This window comes from Struthio camelus, chromosome 1 (assembly GCF_040807025.1).
Source record: "Struthio camelus isolate bStrCam1 chromosome 1, bStrCam1.hap1, whole genome shotgun sequence".
NCBI lineage: Eukaryota > Metazoa > Chordata > Aves > Struthioniformes > Struthionidae > Struthio > Struthio camelus.
The window spans coordinates 137,612,063-137,629,959 of NC_090942.1; the positions used below are offsets into that span (position 1 = coordinate 137,612,063).

The following is a 17,897-nucleotide window of genomic DNA, read 5'->3' on the forward strand; positions in this document are numbered from 1 at the left end:
CGCCACCGCCGCCGGGTCCCCTCGCGGAGGGGGGCGCGGGGCCGCCGCCGCCGGGCTCCCTCTCGGCACCTCCCTCGCCTGCCTCCGCCCCCCCGCGCCGCGTCCAGCGGCTGCCCCAGCTGCCGGGGCTGGTGGCGGCGCCTCCTGCGCCCAGTGTGGAGCGGGAAGGGCTGCGGAGCGGCAGCGCCAGGCGGGCGGTACGGCACGGGCGCTCCCCCTGGGGCCAGGTGAGCGGCTGCTCGGCCGGGGCGGAGGGGTCCGGAGGGCGAGGAGGGACTGGCAAAGCGGCGCGCTGCGGTGGTGGGAGTCGCCCTGAGTTACCGGGCTGAGGTGAGCGACTCTCTGCGGACGGGCTGTCTCGCCGACTTTATTTATTTATTTTTTTTTTTAAAAAAAATCTTTCCTCCCTCCCACCGCCTTCCCTGAAGGGCAGGTAGAAAACGGGCAGGGATGAGTGGGGCGGCAGTGGAGGGGTCCTGCGGGAAGCCGCCCGCGAGCCTGGCGGTTGCGGGGGCGGGAGGCGTGTGCCCCGAGGGGCAGGCGGGGGCACCGGCCGCCACCTCTCCGCCCGCGCTGTGAGGACGCTTCGCCGCTCCCGTTGCGGTTGCTCCTCCGCAGCCAAACCCTGGAGCTGCCGCTTAGTCTCATCCTGCCCCCAGTCTCCCCTTCCCCTTTGAATGGGACCTGGGAAAACACAGTGCGGCGGGGCACTGGCGTCGGCTGGGGACGGAGTGCCGCCTGCGAGGGCAAAACGTGCCGTGGGCGTCCGGCGGAGGAGGGCGCAGGGCGGGCGGTGGCCGTTGGGGCCGTTAGGGCCGTTGGGAGGCGGGGGCGGACGGGGGGGGGGGGAGGAGACGCCGGCTGCCGGTAGCTGCCCGCGGCCGCAGCAGGGTTTCTCGGGTGAGCAGGAGGGACTTGCCTCGCTACCGGGTACGATCCCAGTTGCCGCCGTGCTGGTTTGGAAGGTTTCCAAACTTATTGCCAAGGTTTAAACAGCAGCGATAAAGTTTACTCCTATGTTTAAATCAACTTCGAAACGAAGAGCTTCTGAAAGTAGGCTTTGACTGGCACATCAGTAGGTTTTGAACGCGGTTTATGATGAAGAGCTAACTCGGTATCCCAGCGGGACTGTATCTCTAGGCTGGGTCAGGTTTTGCTCTCTTAAATGTGCTTTCTATGGGAAGGGATACTGAGAGCAGGTTCAGCTCCCAAGCTTTTTTTCTTGCTCGCTTTTCATCTATTCTGCAAGGTAACCTATATCACCATAAGTAAAATGTTTTCAGAATCGTTTCTTCTGCACAATAATTCATTTGAATTTTTTTGTTTATTTTCATTTTACCCTTTTACTCTGCCTGTGTGAGGAATGGTCAGTGTACTGGAAATGTCTTTTGTTAGTTTCATTTAATTTTGCTTTGCAAATATGCCTATTTTGTCATGCATGGATAGTATTTATAACAGTACTGAGCCAATCTGTTGCTCTTACATTGATTTATGAAAAAACGTTGAAGAAATGTCTGTAAAGTAATTCCCTAGCTTTTTAAATGCTAGGGAATTAGGCTATCCAGCATACTGAAAGTGTGATTGTACAATCCTGGGCTGATTTTGACTTAGCTGGAATTAATAGAAGTAGTATTGAAGATGTGGTAGAATGATCTTCGTCAGGGGTCAAAACAGAGTTCACAGCTTTAGGCATGCAGATTAACTGTTATCCCATCCCAAAGCAAATTGTTTGAGTCTTTAGCACTGTCACTTATGCAGAATAGGTAAAGCTGGCATATGTGTATCTACTCAAAATAAACTTCTTCCTTTTGCTTGCATAGGCTAAACGTGTACATCATCGTTAGAAGACAGGATTACTTGAGTTCGTTTTCCTATTCTTAAGCTTTAAGCATGGCTTCAGCTGTTCCTTCGTAAAGCTTCAAAGAGTATGTCTCCAACTCTTTGTGTGGATGAAACAAGCAAGGTTCGCCCCTCTATGGGGCGACTGGGCGGGCGCTTTTTGAATTAAACTAAGGAATAGCAAACATATCTTTGCTTAGGAAGGCCTCTGAATGCTTGTCCTCATTGAGGAAACACATTTATAATTTACTGCTGAAGACAATCTGAAAAGTGAAAATGCTTTGAAAGAAGATGCAGAAAAGAAACAGCACGTAAGCAAAGTTTGCTCAGATATGAATTGGGGACACTACAGTTTTCTACTTGCACTGCAAGTTAGTATTACTCTTTTACTTCTGTTGTGGCAGTCAGACACCAAGTGAAAAAATGTTATTAATGTCTTAATGACGTTACTTTAATGTCTTGATGTAATTCCATAGCTCAAATGGAGTTTGTGAGCATACTCTTCCTCTTTAGCACCTTCCAAATTTAAACTTCATTTGTAACACATCAACAGAAACTTGCTCTAATTAGAGCCAACTGCAGGGAAATAAAGGACTGAATTCTTAAGTTAATTACTCAATGTATACAGTTTGTACTATGAACAATTTTAATCAGGACTTCCACTGAACCCAGTAGAATGTTGGCAGATGGAGGAAAGATTTAACTTCATAAGAGGACGCTGCAGAGGAAGAATAGCCATTGTTAAATTCTGACAATTTTTGTTCTCAATATGAAACATGATCAATGGCCTTGGCAAATACAGAGTAACTTTAAAACTAAGCACTACACTTGAGTTTGGAATTTTTTATTTTCAACTGAGTGCTAGATTAGATTATTTGAAGGCCAAAATCAGGGTAGCTCACATAAATAGTCTTGCTGATTTTACCTGAAAAACTTGCATACTGTAAAGCAAATTGTCTTTGATCTGAGTATGAGCTTTCTGATAAATGGTAAATTTAATACTTTTATTATATCTAAGTTCAATTAAGAGCTTTCCTTTCCTAAATGTATGGATTTAGAGACTATTAATTTGTTCCAGGACACTGGTGTGAGCTACTTGGCTTGTGAAGAAGAAAGGAGTGGAGAAGAGCGAGTCTTTTAGTACTTATTAAATTGGTACTCATGATTATGAGGGACTTGCTCCTTTAGAGTCTTACAATCCTGGAACTACAGTTTGGAAAGAATCTGTACCTGTTCTTTGCAAAGATAGGCTTTTGTAAACTATACAGTAAATAATGGGGCTAAGTTGTTTGGGAGTCTTGCATTCCTTTTGTGCCAAAAGTCCTTTGAGATTTGTTGTTGTTGTTGTTCAGGTTGAACAAAAGATATCTATATCTATATATATATATAGATTTTTTTTTTTTGTAGAAGACATCAACTCAAAGACCACAAAACATATCTTAGCCTCCTTGCTTGCATGTATGAGTCATATGGATTTGTCTCCAACTGGGAGTTCAACCCTTGTGTACTACAGGAGACGCACCTGTGTGTGTTACTAGCATCAGCTTCAGGACAGTTTCAATTCACGTAGTATATAGTAGAACTGAGACAAGATTTTAGAAGTTGGTCAGGTTACGTCCCAGGTGCAGCCTTTTTTGACTGTTTGTTGATGAGCGCTGTAGCCCAGAAATCAAATTATTTTTGAAACAACATCTGTTGTTCAGCCTTTCTAAAGCAGTAGTTCTTTGTTCTTCTATTCTAGGTCCTCTTCTGCTAGCTACTGAAATACAGTGCTCTCAATATCTCAGAGAAAATCTATAGAAAGATATGTCTATAGTATAATTTACTTTTTTGCTTAAAAAAATGTAGAAAATCAGTTATACTAGATGAAACAGTATCTGGAAAAGAAATAGTTTGTGAAATTTTTCAGTATAATTAAGATAGTTATGCACTCCATAGAATTTAGAGGAGATTACTGCAATTTATCACATTATTTCTGTTTTCTGAACTTTACATGAGGTAGAGTGCCTTAGCTGATGCCTTAGTTGCCAAGAAAGAACTATTACATGTGTTCTAATGGGTGGTGTTCCTTAAAGGACTTTTGAAGAGCTGAGGCCTTAAAAGATGCATCAATAGGATTGCCAGGAGCTGTCATGTTTGACCAGATTCAACATGTTTAGAAATGGTAAAGCTAGCAGGAAAATGAACAGTATCAGTATACTGATTATGGAAGCGTTATTGTGCACACATTACAAAACGCAACATTTTTTACTGATGTTTTTAATATTTTAAATATTCTTTTAAAACTCCCTTTTCTGTTCTTTAGATAATAAATTATTGTGGCACTCTGCCTGAATTTGTTAGGTTTCTGGGCATGCCTGATTGTGAATATTGCCAAATTCCACATTTAATTTCTGACTCTCCAACAAGACTTTGAATGTCTTTTCTTCTTTGGCACCAAATTAAATATTTAATTTAAAATATTAAATATTTTCTGATAATGCTTGTCACATTATATTTTGAAGTCTTGCGGGCTTTGTTCCATCATTATTTATGCCGAGCATAGACCAAATAGTCATATAAACTTCAATTTAAAAATGCGTATTTTATCAACATTTCAGTAAGTCAGCATTGTGCTTAGGGAGTTTTATTTGTAAGGACGCTAATCACTTTTTTTCATAGAGATGGTGATGGTGAGAGAAGCTGTGCTGAGTGTAGTTGTACTAAGTAGATTTTCTGAGCCAATACAAAGGTGAGGGCTGAACAGAGAAATGGTACTGGTTAAAATAATATATTTTATAGTTGCTTTGAAGTAGTCCACTTCTCTTATGTGACCACTTTGAGCATTTAAGAATAATTAGTATTAGTTAATTTATATCAGCTGTATTAGCCTAACCTGTGCTTTAGTCTTTGCTTCCCCTTCTTTCCGTAACAAATTATCATAAGGCTTGTCCTGGCACTGGTGCCTTCTTTCCCCTCCCTTCCATAGTCTCAGTGTAGCCCAAGGAGGAGCAGTGCTAAAAGAGGCCCAGAGCTGTGTTCTGGCATAGCCTCATTTCCTAGGATATCTTAATAAGAGAGGACTCCAAAAAATCTACCTCGTATGAAGACAGAGGTGCCAAAGCTGATATATTTCTTGGGGTTGCATGGGATACTGATGCCATATTCCTAATCAGAGTTGCACTAGGTCTCTGGAAGATACTTTTGAAACATGAATGCACTGAACTACTTGAAAAAACTTAAAAATCTCTGTTACTAACTGTTCATTTTGGCCAGGGGGCTGTTGGCTAAAATAGGCTGAGTTTTTTTTAAAAAAAAGAGGGGGGGAAAAAATCCACCAAGTGTTATACTTCTTAGCTTCCATAAAAATTTTAACTGCTCCAAGTGCAAGGTCCAGGAAACCTGCTAAGTCCATAAAGAAGAGCTTAGGATGAAATCACAGTATCATTTCTTCCTTAAGACTTTTTTTGGATGCTGCTATGTGAGCCAAGGGAGCATGGAAAGGAGAGTGGGAAGGGAAGGTGTGTAAACTGAGTAGAAAGGACTGTTTCATTTGCCTTGCTCCCCCCTCCCAGTAAGATGAAAGAAACTCTCAAGTCTAATTTTCAAAAAGTAGGAAATCTGAAAGCACGAGCTGATGGCCTTTCTGGCATCCCTGGCCCTTATTTCATTCCTTACAGTCTGCCTGTATCGTTCACGGATTTGAATATTACAGCTTTGAAAAGCCTTTGTCCTTGCCTATTTCTTTCTGCATCGAATTCAAGTCCTGCTATTGCAAAACTTTTTGTCTACTTTTCCGTACTTACCTCCTTGTACCCTCTTCCTGATCCCTTTTGCATCACTCAAGGTATATGTCTAGTTGGTCCTTTACTCTTTTTTCTATGTGCCAACTTTAATGTGATACTGCCCCCCAACTTCTTCTCTTACATGCCTTATTTTACTTTCAGTTTTCTGTTCTGCAGAATACTTTTTTTTTTAAATGAAACCTATGTACTATACCCCATACCTCAGAGTTGTGAAAGAAGATATAAACTTTCCTGCCGTAGAACTAACTAGACCTGTGACAAACATTACTTTATTACATCTCTGCTTGTATTTCTTCATCTGTACTTTGTTAACTCTTTAAAGTGGAAACATGCTCTGGTGTTGTCACTGAAGGGCTTTTTAGTTTGCTCTGGTAGATTTAATACACTGTAAGCATAATACAGTTTTTTGGGAGGGAAGAGCCACAGCAGGAGAGGATTTCTCCCAGGACTTTCCTAAGAGCTAGAAACAGGCCTCTTGCTCGTCTCCCAAGTGAGTGTTGGATATGTGGAGATGAAATATCTCCTCAGTCAATAAGAGGGAATAAAAAAATTTGCTTGAAATTGTCAGGCGTTCTATTTTTGCAGTATGCATGATGTGAATTGCTGTAAGAGAATTAATGATCTAAAGTTTTTCCTCCCATTTATTTCTATTAAGAACTGAACAGTATGAGTGTTGTAGTAGAGCTTTGTCAGTAAGCAAATGGCTTATTGCTCACTGTGAGCAGGTGTCAGAATAAAACTTTTTAAGAAGTGAAATAATATTTTTAGAAGTGTTAGAGATGTATGTCACTTTTCTACAGGCATTTTGCGAATGGAAGCTTAGGAGTGAGTGAAATGTACCATCCCTGTATACCAAATGAAATGGGAAAGAGCAGTTCAGTTAAATTTCACTTTTTGTGTGGTAGGAAGACAAAGTGAAAAATAACTATTATCAGGCCAATGCTAGCGTATGGCAAAGCTGCCATGGCCTTCTTTCGCCTCTACCAGAGCCCTGGGAAGCAAGGCTGCCACACCCAGGAGGGGCTGCCTCCCAAAGGCAGGAGTCCAGTGTCCTGGGGGCAGCAGGAGTGGGCTCTGCTGTTTTCAGCACAGGCTCTACCTCTTTTTCTCACCTTCATCCTTGCTGGCGCAGCCTGACTACCCCTGACCTAGCCTTTCACTTTGGGGGAAAGCAAAATTAAATATTCCCTGTGCTTTGAAGGAGCCTTGAGCTGGCTCTACACATTACTGTTCTAGTCTGAGAAGAAGCTGTGTATTCTACAATCAAATGATTGAATTTGACAGAATACAGTATATCTGATTTTACAGCTTGTGATAAGCACTGGAGAGAATTAATGAAAACCAGGCTGTTACCAGACAGTAATATTTGTATTTTCTCCTGGAAAAACACATTAAAAGAAAAAAAAAATTAAATTGATGGTGCTCCTTCAGTTGTTAAGTCAGTGCCTACTATCTGTGCCAAAATTCAGTGACGTAAGACTTTCCAACATAAGCGTCCTCCCTATTACATCTAACTTGCTTTAGCCAAAGTTTAAAAATAACACAGCAACTTTACTACTTCTTGGTTCCAGTATGGAAAATCTAAGGAGTTGGTAGAAGTTGGTAGTCTTTCTCTTCTGAAGGTAATTGAAGGCACAGAGAAATTCTCATACCTAGGCAGTATGATGTGTCTCTTATTTTTTACTGTCTTTTAGCATGTAGTACAACCTTGAATAATGCAGACTGTCACAACACACCAGCCAGAAGCTTACCATTTGTTGTTACCATCCTCAACAGTAAAATTTGAAAAACTTGGGAAATACTTTTCTGTTAAAATCTGAGATCCTTAAAGGGATATACTTAAAGAAAGCAGACAGAGTGGACCCCAAAGTATTATAGATAAAGTAAGTGTTACTCGAAAAAACAGCCTGAAGTGCAGCTGTAGACAGTGGTTAGAAGCAAATGACTGATCACTTTAAGTTGTGATTTCAAACATAAATTTGATTCCAGTAGTTTAAGCTTTGGCAGTGAGAAGCTGTTCAGGGTGAAACTTGGCATAAAGGAACTAATAGTTTAGTGAAGTTTAAGGAGCGACAATAAATAGATATATTTGACTGGAACTGGAAAATTGGAACGTAATTTTCAAGAGGTGATTTAACAGAAAATCCACTACAGCATAGAACAGCCATATTCATGTTTTGTACTTTTCTTCGGCTTTCAACCTGTTGAAAATGTATTTCTTGTAATACAAGGCAAACCGTGGCTAAAGGTAAGCCAAATAAGTCTCTTGCTAGATGTGTGGTCAGTGGTGCAGAGTCTAGTGGGAGGCGTGTAGCTAGTGGTGTCCCCCAGGGGTCAGTCCTGGGTCCAGTCTTGATCAATGTATTCATCAGTGACCTGGAGGAAGGGACAGAGGGCACCCTCAGCAAGTTTGCTGATGATACTACACTGGGGGGAGTGGCTGACACGCCAGAAGGCTGTGCTGCCATTCAGAGGGACCTGGACAGGCTGGAGAGGTGGACGGAGAGGACCCTCCTGAAGTTCCACAAAGGCAAGTGCAGGGTCCTGCACCTAGGCAGGAATAATCCCGTGCACCAGGACAGGCTGGGGGCTGACCTGCTGGAAAGCAGCTCTGCAGAGAAGGACCTGGGAGTGCTGGTGGACAACAAGTTCAGCATGAGCCAGCAATGTGCCCTTGTGGCCAAGAAGGCCAAGGGGATTCTGGGGTGCATGAGGCAGAGTGTTGCCAGCAGGTGGAGGGAGGTGATCCTGGCCCTCTCCTCAGCCCTGGGGAGGCCTCCCCTGGAGTGCTGTGTGCAATTCTGGGCTCCCCAGGACAAGAGAGACATGGCACTGCTGGAGAGAGTCCAGCGGAGGGCTACCAAGATGATGAGGGGACTGGAGCATCTCTCCTGTGAGGAAAGGCTGTGAGAGCTGGGCCTGCTTAGCCTGGAGAAGCGAAGACGGAGAGGTGATCTCATCAACGTGTACAAGTATGTGAAGGGAGGGTGTCGAGAGGATGAGGCCAGTCTCTTCTCCGTGGTGCCCAGCGACAGGACAAGAGGCAATGGGCACAAACTGAACCACAGGAAGTTCCATCTGAACCTGAGGAAAAACTTCTTCACTGTGAGGGTGACAGAGCACTGGCACAGGTTGCCCAGAGACGTAGTGGAGTCTCCTTCTCTGGAGATATTCAAAACCCGCCTGGACACGATCCTGGACAATGTGCTCTAGAGGACCCTGCATGAGCAGGAGGGGTTGGACTAGATGATCTCCAGAGGTCCCTTCCAACCTCAACCATTCTGTGATTCTGTGATTCTGAATGGGAATCTTTTTTAACACTAATAAATTATACTGTAGATGAAAGAACCTTGCAGTTGTCAGGTCATTTGTAATTTGAAGTCTAGAAATGCTAAGCACAGAGATTTTCCTTATCACATTCTTGGGATAATTAGTGTAATTCGACTGCTTAGTTTACTGACTGAAACTTTAATTATTTTTAGGCATTCAAGAGAAGCAAGCTGAACGTTAGTTTGGAAAATGTGTGATAGGACACCTTTCTTGTGAATCTTTGGAAAGCTGGCTTACTTCCATTTTTTACTTCTCTTTTGCTTGGTTTTGCTTTTGCTTCATTCCTACATAGGCTTATTTGTATTAGTTAACTCAGTTAGCATACTGTTTATTTTCTCTCTGTTTGAGAAATGCTAGTGTTCTGAGATCTTTTTATCAAGAACCCTTCTTCCTGCTGGTTAACATCTGCAGCATCCATGTAAATGTCATCCATGATGTTACAGTGCTCAGTTCCTTCTAAGTTGCAACAGATTTATGATGGTTATTCCCTTAGAAAATTTTGGTATTATAAGAGTGGCATCCAGAAAATGGGAACAGTATAGAGTGCACTGTCATCATCCCTATCAGTTTCCTTCAGCTCAGTCTGTATGAGCTGCTACTTCTGCTAGAAATAGATATCTGTGTAACTATTGACTGACAGTAATGTCGCACTGCTCTAACTTTTAAAGAGTCTTTGCTTTATTTTCTGTGTCGCTTTGTTATATGTGTATAACTTATTTGCCTGTAGATTTAATTGTTTTCCAAAGTGTTGAGTACCTAGCAGCTTCACTGACTTATGTTTCTCAACCTATTCCCCTAAAACTTCTTTTGATTAATTTAGCCCGTAGTAACCATTTTATGCTAATATTTATATTAGTGTGAATGCTTGCAAAAAATATATTTTAGCTTTAACCTTAAATGAATGTAGAGTTCTATATTCCCTGAAAAGAAGGGAACCTGTTGCAGCCTGATAGAAACTATGCAAAAATACAGTAAAATTTGCAAGTAGTATGATCCTAAACTTCTTTCAGTGCTAACCAGTCCACTCATGCACAGACCAAACTTAAAATGGTCAAGTTAGAACTTCTGACGTTAAAATATCAGCTGATAGAACTCCCAGAGAGGGGACCATAGAGCCTCTTCCTATACACTTACTGAAATTATCTTAGCTTTTGGGTAAGCACTTTATTCTTTTTAATGTTGGAAGCCTTTGTCATGCAAGGGCTCAGGGCCCTGCTCTGATACGCTTGTGAGTCTTTAGAGGATTACAGCTTAAGTGTTGTTTTTACTTTTTTACTTTTTCTCCTTTCTGGGTGACTTGGCAACGTTAGAGCGTAGGCACATTTGAGTATAATGTATACCCAGTAATATAATGGAATTGAGAAGATCTATGTTCCTGAGTTGGAAACTTTTTTTTGGTCATAATATTTACACTTTTGTGCTTTTTCTAATTGCAGTGTAACACAGTGACAGACTGTGTTTTCTTATTTCTCCTAGAATGGTTGCTTGGGGAAAGCAGCACTGCTGTGTTGGCAGAATCCAGGACATTGTATTGAAATTCAGGATTGCTCTAGCTGTCCTTTTACTTCATTTGTTCCTGGCGACAGCAGGCAAAGGTAAGACATTTTTCCTAATTCATCTAGTGTTGATATTCCAAATAAGCAGCACTAGTCTTGATGAATGGAACTGTTGGATATGTTCAGAATAGGCAAGTTTCTGCATTCTTGAAGTCAAGGGGAGTAACTGCCATTAACAGAAACGGTTGGTGCTCAGCACTTCGGGTATACAGACCCTACGTTTACAATATTTATTTGTTATCACAAAAATAACCATCAGTAATAACTTATTTTGGGATAAGGATGAGGAAAGAGTGTAAGTACAATATGTAATAGCAGGGCAAATTATTTCCTGGCTAATTTTTGACCTGGAAGTGTTACTATTTGGAAAACATCTCCTTAAGTCTTTTGCACTGTTGTTGTGCAAACACCACAAGATCCAAAGTGAAGAAATGAATAAAACAATGCAAGTATTTCACGCTATAAGCTGACCACTCTCTGGAAAATGTTATATTTGAAAACGCCAAAATATAATTAAAAAAATGAATTTAGTGGGGATATTGGAATATGCTTGAGACAAAACTTTCAAACGTTATCTATCTAGACTTTGTAGTCTCTGCATAAAACATCTGATAAAACAAATGCTGCAGATAAATTTCAGTAGTAGAATAAATGACAAAGGGAGTGCAGGAAATGTGAGCTTCAAGCAGGGAACTGTGGCCACCCAGTGCTACTTGCCTGACCACCTCTCTGGTCCGTATTTTGCCATCATTTCATCTGTTGGGTGTGTTGAACAATTCCTGCTTGGTATCACAAAGCTGTCTGGCTATTTCAGTGCAAGAACTATCACAAAGGGATGGAGGGAGATAAACATTAAGGACCCTTAATCAAGAGTTACTGCCCTCCGCCTCAAGTTCCAACATTTGGGCAGTTTTAGCAGTTGAGCTTCACTCTACCTAATACATATGTCAATATATAACAGCTCCTCGATTGCTCTTGGCTGTGAATGTGAATATGCCTGGGGAAGAGGTTGCAAGGTCTAAAGTATGTAACTGAAATCATGTATTTCAATTTGAAAGTGTACATTCTTTATGTAGCAGTAAATGAAAAATGAATGCATAATTTATAGTACAAATGGAGTAACTGACGTGGTGCTGTTTGTGTATGAGGTACAGCTGAGTCAGCAACTTAGGGAATAGCAATGAATAAAACACATGCTGGAACATGAAAGTTTATCAGTACGTTGGACCTTAGGTTCCTCGACTGTGAAATACAGATAATAACGCTTGTCAATCATAAAACTTCCCTCAGGCCAAAACTGTTTAATATTATTAATCATATTAGTAATGTGTGTAGGATATTCAAAAAAATAGAAGTGTTTTTTGCCATATGTTTAATGGTGACTAGTTTTAGAAACCGTTTCCTGTGCTGTGGCATGCTACTGAAACCTAGGAGGCCAGAGTTTCTAGCTGTTCACACATAACTTAGTAAGCACACCCCTTTAATGACACTGTACTAACAGTGAAATTTCATGGGTTGACATGCTGGACTAAGTCTGAACTAAATTCTCCAAATGTAATAATTCTCGTGATATGAAGGTTTTATGGAAGCAGAATTTGAGATTGAGGTGTTAAATGTGTTACTAAAATGGCGTGGTGTTAACCTCATGAGCTTTGAATAGTAAAAAGGACAGGACTGCTTAGCAGATGGGTAGATGTCCTACAGGAATTATACTAGGGAAAATTCAACTGCATTTAGAGTTCTGAGGATGCAAGCAGAGAGGGGGTTTCTTCTTTCACCTACATGCCACTTGCAAGCATCAGTAATCCTTCAAGAAGAGCTAACCTGACACAAAGGTTGTTTTTATGCATCCACCCTATTTTTTGTTTGTTTTTAGGCTGTTAGCAGTATCGGCAGCATCCATACTCAGTTCTCTCCTCATCTAAGGTGCTAAAGTATGCTTGTGTTCTTCAGAGAGTACAAAGAGAGAGGAACTACCTGTGTTCATTCTGACATCTAGGGCACTATGGATAATGTGGCATAAGCTATCCGCAGATATCCGAGTACATCTGTGGATGAAAAGGAGGGACAAAATTCATTTTAAGGAAATGGCTCTTAGTTTCAGGTTTCCCAGACATTCAGCAGAACTGAGTGAACCATATTTAGACGGTGTAGAGTTTTAAACTTTTTGTGAAGAACAGTTATGACATGCTGTAAAGGTAAACATTTAGGTTTAAGATGTTTTTGATGTCACTTTAATGGTTTGCAGCAATTCAAATGCGACAATCACTTGTATATAAATTAATGGCTATTACTGTTACTGGAAAAGAGCCAGATTGTGCAGACACATAAAAATATAAATATTTTTATTCAAGAAAATGCTCAACTGTATTAATGCTCAACTATACGAATACACTAGCTATACTAATGTAAGAAAAAAACATTGTTGCTTATGTACTGCAAGTATCTGCTCCTGTATGTCTAATTCTTATTACCTACAGTTGTATATCTACTCTAGGTAGAGATACCAATTACTACTACCTGAAATTGTTTGAAAAGAGAAAGATTACATTTTTATTTTGCATTACTTTGTCATTATCAGCAAGTTTATTTTGCTGTGCATTTGTTTGAAAATATTTACTTAAAGTCTAGTTCTCTTAGTCTTGAGAGAACACACTTGCATGTGCTCTTAGTTTTAGTGAGTGTAAAAACCCCAGTTTTTGCATTTGTCAGAGATGACTGTATTAAGAAGGAACAATTTGCATTTCTGAAAGAGGTTAAGTGCCTGAATACAGCAAAAGCCATTGAAAAGTCAGCTCACAATTACTATTGCCTGGATTATTTCTTAAATTCAGAGAGTGGAGAAAAGGAAATTTCTGATAATCCAGAGATTGCCTTGTAACTGTGTTATCTATCTTTATTGAGAAAACTAGTAAATAGTATGATGATGAACTTTTGAAAAAAAAATCACCCTATTTATATTATAAATGCATGTATGTAAATAAATGCATCTATTATATATGTACCTATTATATACAGGTCTCTTCCTCTCCTGTTTTCCTTGAATCGGATTTGTGAATTTTACTTATTATTCTTATCCTCGAAATGTCTTGAGCGTTCTTTCTCCTCTGCTGCCTTTTCTGTGTTATATTGATAAAGGTATGTTCACGGCCAGGTTTCTGAACGTGATTTGTAACGTCCAGACCCAAAGGAACTAACTGTAAGCTCAAAATGCCCTATAAGAGCACAGCCAGTTCCAGCTCTTCGGTTTCGTGACCAACAGTGGGCTGCAGCCAATAAGTATTATTGCCAGTGACGATAAATGATAATTAACAGAACTTCCACAGGCTTTAAAGCAGTGTCCTCTCCTACTTCTGTTGCATCTACCCACATACCCAATAGACTAGGTCAAAGTAGTGTTGATAATTAACTTCTGAATAATTTAGCTTTGAACTGCATATCTTCCATTTGGGACAGTGAAGTTTGTTTTCTGACAGTTTTTACAAATTTCTTGCGTGCTTTTTTTAAGCAGTCTTTGCATAACCCAGTTATAGTAAAATTTCCAAGCCTTTCCTCTGACAATTCAGACAGTACTCATATCTGTTCTCCAGCTTTGCCACCCATTTTTTGGCACCTCATTTTTGGAACTGTTTTGAACAAAGTGGCCCAGGCATTCAGCTTTCTTTCAGGCTTTAAGCGGTGAAGTCAGCTCTTTTGCGTGTTAAATTAATTACTCGGGCTTTGCATACAGATTAGCAGCAGTCTTTCTGAATTGCCATTCAAAGCATAGTAGGAGGATCATCAGCAGGATTGATCTCTTTGCATAATTTCTAATGTTTACCTACATTAAGACTGTTTTCACCTGCAAGTTCATGCCCTCACTGGAGTCTCATGTTACTCTAAACAACTTGCACGTGCCATTCTGTCTGCCTTCACAGCTTCATAGCATCAAGCACCCTTCAAGAATGTATTATGCTTTTTTTTGTAGACCTTTTATTCTTTCACTGTTGTCATATAAACACAGATTTAATGCTTAACATGGGATCAGGCTGGTCTCAAGATCTGTTTGTTGTCAAAATCAGGTCTGCTGATATCTCAAGTTTCAACGTTTCTGGTCAGGAATGAACTTCTGATTTTTTCAAAATCCGGATCCTGAACAGTTAACAGTGACTTCATATTCTGTGGCTGTGTCATGACTGACTTAACCAGTCACTTTAGCCACCGTTGCGTGCTCAGAATTGCATACTGGAATTTAGGAGGGTACAGGAATCATCCAAGTGTACTTCTGACATATGCTCTCTGAGAAACAGCAGCTACATGATATCTTTCAAAACCTTCAGCGTAATTCCAGCTTAGCAATGAAAGACAACTATTTTTCTTTGGAGAACCTGTGTCACAAGTGTTGACATAACTAGCTAGATATACAGCTAGGTGTTTCCTTTATAAAATCAGTTTCCCCATGATCTATCTGAACTGGAAGGTAGCAGACTTACTTTAAACATAATTAGTCTTTAACTAAAGATGGTACATTTGCATCCTTATCAAAAAATCACCACTTCTTTGACATTCCCCCTCCCACTGTCTTCCTCACTCCAGGTTTAAGTCATGTTTAAAAAAATTTTTTTAGTGCTGAATTGTTCCTAAGTGAGCATCCCAGATTTTGTCTTAGGGGCCTGTCACTCTGACAAATGATCAACTGAATAAAGGAATTCCTGCTTTGGTAGGGAAGTAGTTCTGTTTGCTGTTCGGACAAGTATGCTTTTTCCATTGCCAGCCTGCCTAGAAGCAGGCTAAGCGTAACCTCGCCATTCGGAGTCCACTATCTGCTAATTAGGGCTTTTGCCTACAACTTCAGCCTGTACCCTGAGAGTTTTCAGGTTCCTTTGGTCTCCAGCCTTGTATAGCACTTTCATGATTCCTTATGTTGAAGATTGTGCAAGATGTCTACAAGTTCATGCTAATTAGTGTCAGAAGGGGAGTCTGAAGGCTATAATATGAAGCAGGAATGCTTATAAGTGGCTTTCCGTGAAACTGGATTAATAAATCTAGGATTTCAAGCTTTTTTCCAGTAACTTGTCAATCAAATGGGACTTGCCACAGTTAGGAGCTTCCTCCCGGTTTTTATTTGTTGCTATCAAAAGAGAAATATGAGAGCCCCATGGTCAAGGGAGGCAAAAGTCAAACAGAATCACAGAATGGTTGAGGTTGGAAGGGACCTCTGGAGATCATCTAGTCCAACCCCTCCTGCTCATGCAGGGTCCTCTAGAGCACATTGTCCAGGATCGTGTCCAGGCGGGTTTTGAATATCTCCAGAGAAGGAGACTCCACTACGTCTCTGGGCAACCTGTGCCAGTGCTCTGTCACCCTCACAGTGAAGAAGTTTTTCCTCAGGTTCAGATGGAACTTCCTGTGGTTCAGTTTGTGCCCATTGCCTCTTGTCCTGTCGCTGGGCACCACGGAGAAGACTGGCCCCATCCTCTCGACACTCCCCCTTCAGATACTTGTGCATGTTGATGAGATCACCTCTCCGTCTTCGCTTCTCCAGGCTAAGCAGGCCCAGCTCTCACAGCCTTTCCTCACAGGAGAGATGCTCCAGTCCCCTCATCATCTTGGTAGCCCTCCGCTGGACTCTCTCCAGTAGCACCATGTGTCTCTTGTACTGGGGAGCCCAGAATTGCACACAGCACTCCAGGGGAGGCCTCCCCAGGGCTGAGGAGAGGGCCAGGATCACCTCCCTCCACCTGCTGGCAACACTCTGCCTCATGCACCCCAGAATCCCCTTGGCCTCCTTGGCCACAAGGGCACACTGCTGGCTCATGCTGAACTTGTTGTCCACCAGCACTCCCAGGTCCTTCTCTGCAGAGCTGCTTTCCAGCAGGTCAGCCCCCAGCCTGTCCTGGTGCACGGGATTATTCCTGCCTAGGTGCAGGACCCTGCACTTGCCTTTGTGGAACTTCAGGAGGGTCCTCTCCGTCCACCTCTCCAGCCTGTCCAGGTCCCTCTGAATGGCAGCACAGCCTTCTGGCGTGTCAGCCACTCCCCCCAGTGTAGTATCATCAGCAAACTTGCTGAGGGTGCCCTCTGTCCCTTCCTCCAGGTCACTGATGAATACGTTGTACTGACCCCTGGGGGACACTGCCAGCTACAGGCCTCCAAATACGCTCTGCACCACTGATCATACTCCTCTGAGCTCTGCCATCCAGCCAGTTCTCAATCCACCTCACTGTCCACTTATCTAACCCATGCTTCCTGAGCTTACCTAGGAGGATGTGATGGGAGACAGTGTCAAAAGCCTTGCTGAAGTCCAGGCAGACAACAGCCACTGCTCTCCCCTCATCTACCCAGCCAGTCACTCCATCAGATTGGTCAAGCATGATTTCCCTTTGGTGAATCCATGCTGACTCCTCCTGATCACCTTCTTGTCCTCCAGATGCTTAGTGAGGACCTCCAGGAGGAGCTGTTCCATCACCTTTCCAGGGGTGGAGGTGAGGCTGACAGGCCTGTAGTTTCCTGGTTCCTCCTTCTTGCCCTTTTGGAAGACTGGAGTGACACTGGCTTTCTTCCAGTCCTCAGGGCACCTCTCCTGTTCTCCAGGACCTTGCCAAGATGATGGAGAACGGCCTAGCGATAACATCTGCCAGCTCTCTCAGCACTCGTGGATGCATCCCGTCAGCGCCCATGGATTTGTGGATGTCAGGTTTGCACAAATGATCTCTAACCTGATCCTCCTCCACCAAGGGAGAGTCTTCCTTTCTCCAGCCTTCCTCTCTTGTGCCCAGGGTCTGGAATTCCCCAGGGCTGGCCTTAGCAGTAAAGACTGAAGCAAAGAAGGCAATCAGCAACTCTGCCTTGTCTGTATCCTTTTTCACCAGCTCACCCGCCCCATTCAGCAGCGGGCCCACGTTTTCCCTAGTCTTCCTTTTGCTACTGATGTCTTGGAAGAAGCCCTTCTTGTTGTCCTTGACATCCCTTGCCAGATTTAATTCCAAGTGGGCCTTAGCCTTCCTGGTCGCATCCCTGCACACTCTGACAATATCCCTATATTCCTCCCCAGTGGCCTGTCCCCTTTCCCACATTCTGTAGACTTCCTTCTTCTGCTGGAGTTTTGCCAGGAGTTCCTTGCTCCTCCATGCAGGTCTCCTGCCCGCTTTGTTGGACTTCTTCCTCAGAGGGATGCACTGATCCTGAGCCTGGAGGAGGTGATACGTGAATACCAACCAGCTCTCTTGGCCCCCTCTTCCCTCTAGGGCCCTACCCTATGAGATTCCTCCAGGCAGATCCCTGAAGAGGCCAAAGTTAGCTCTCCTGAAGTCCAGGGTTGCAACCCTACTTATTGCCCTGCTTCCTCCTCATAGGATCCTGAACTCCACCATCTCATGGTCACTGCAGCCAAGGCTGCCCCCAACCT

General features: G+C 42.5%; 1 protein-coding gene across 5 annotated transcripts in view; it reads left to right on the forward strand.

Moving 5' to 3' along the window:
• Nucleotides 1-77: 77 nt before the first annotated feature.
• Nucleotides 78-17,897, forward strand: part of ADGRG2 (adhesion G protein-coupled receptor G2) — a 68,617-nt gene continuing 50,797 nt past the window's right edge. For 3 of the 5 annotated variants that reach the window (XM_068918564.1, XM_068918537.1, XM_068918554.1), the window contains exons 1-2: nucleotides 78-227; nucleotides 10,431-10,549. In XM_068918564.1, coding sequence (XP_068774665.1) covers nucleotides 10,432-10,549 — 118 coding nt within the window. In that variant the 5' untranslated portion in view covers nucleotides 78-227; nucleotide 10,431. Of the gene's footprint in view, nucleotides 331-10,430; nucleotides 10,550-17,897 lie in introns of all 5 variants that reach the window. The other 2 variants (XM_068918546.1, XM_068918572.1) reach the window with 2 other exon arrangements.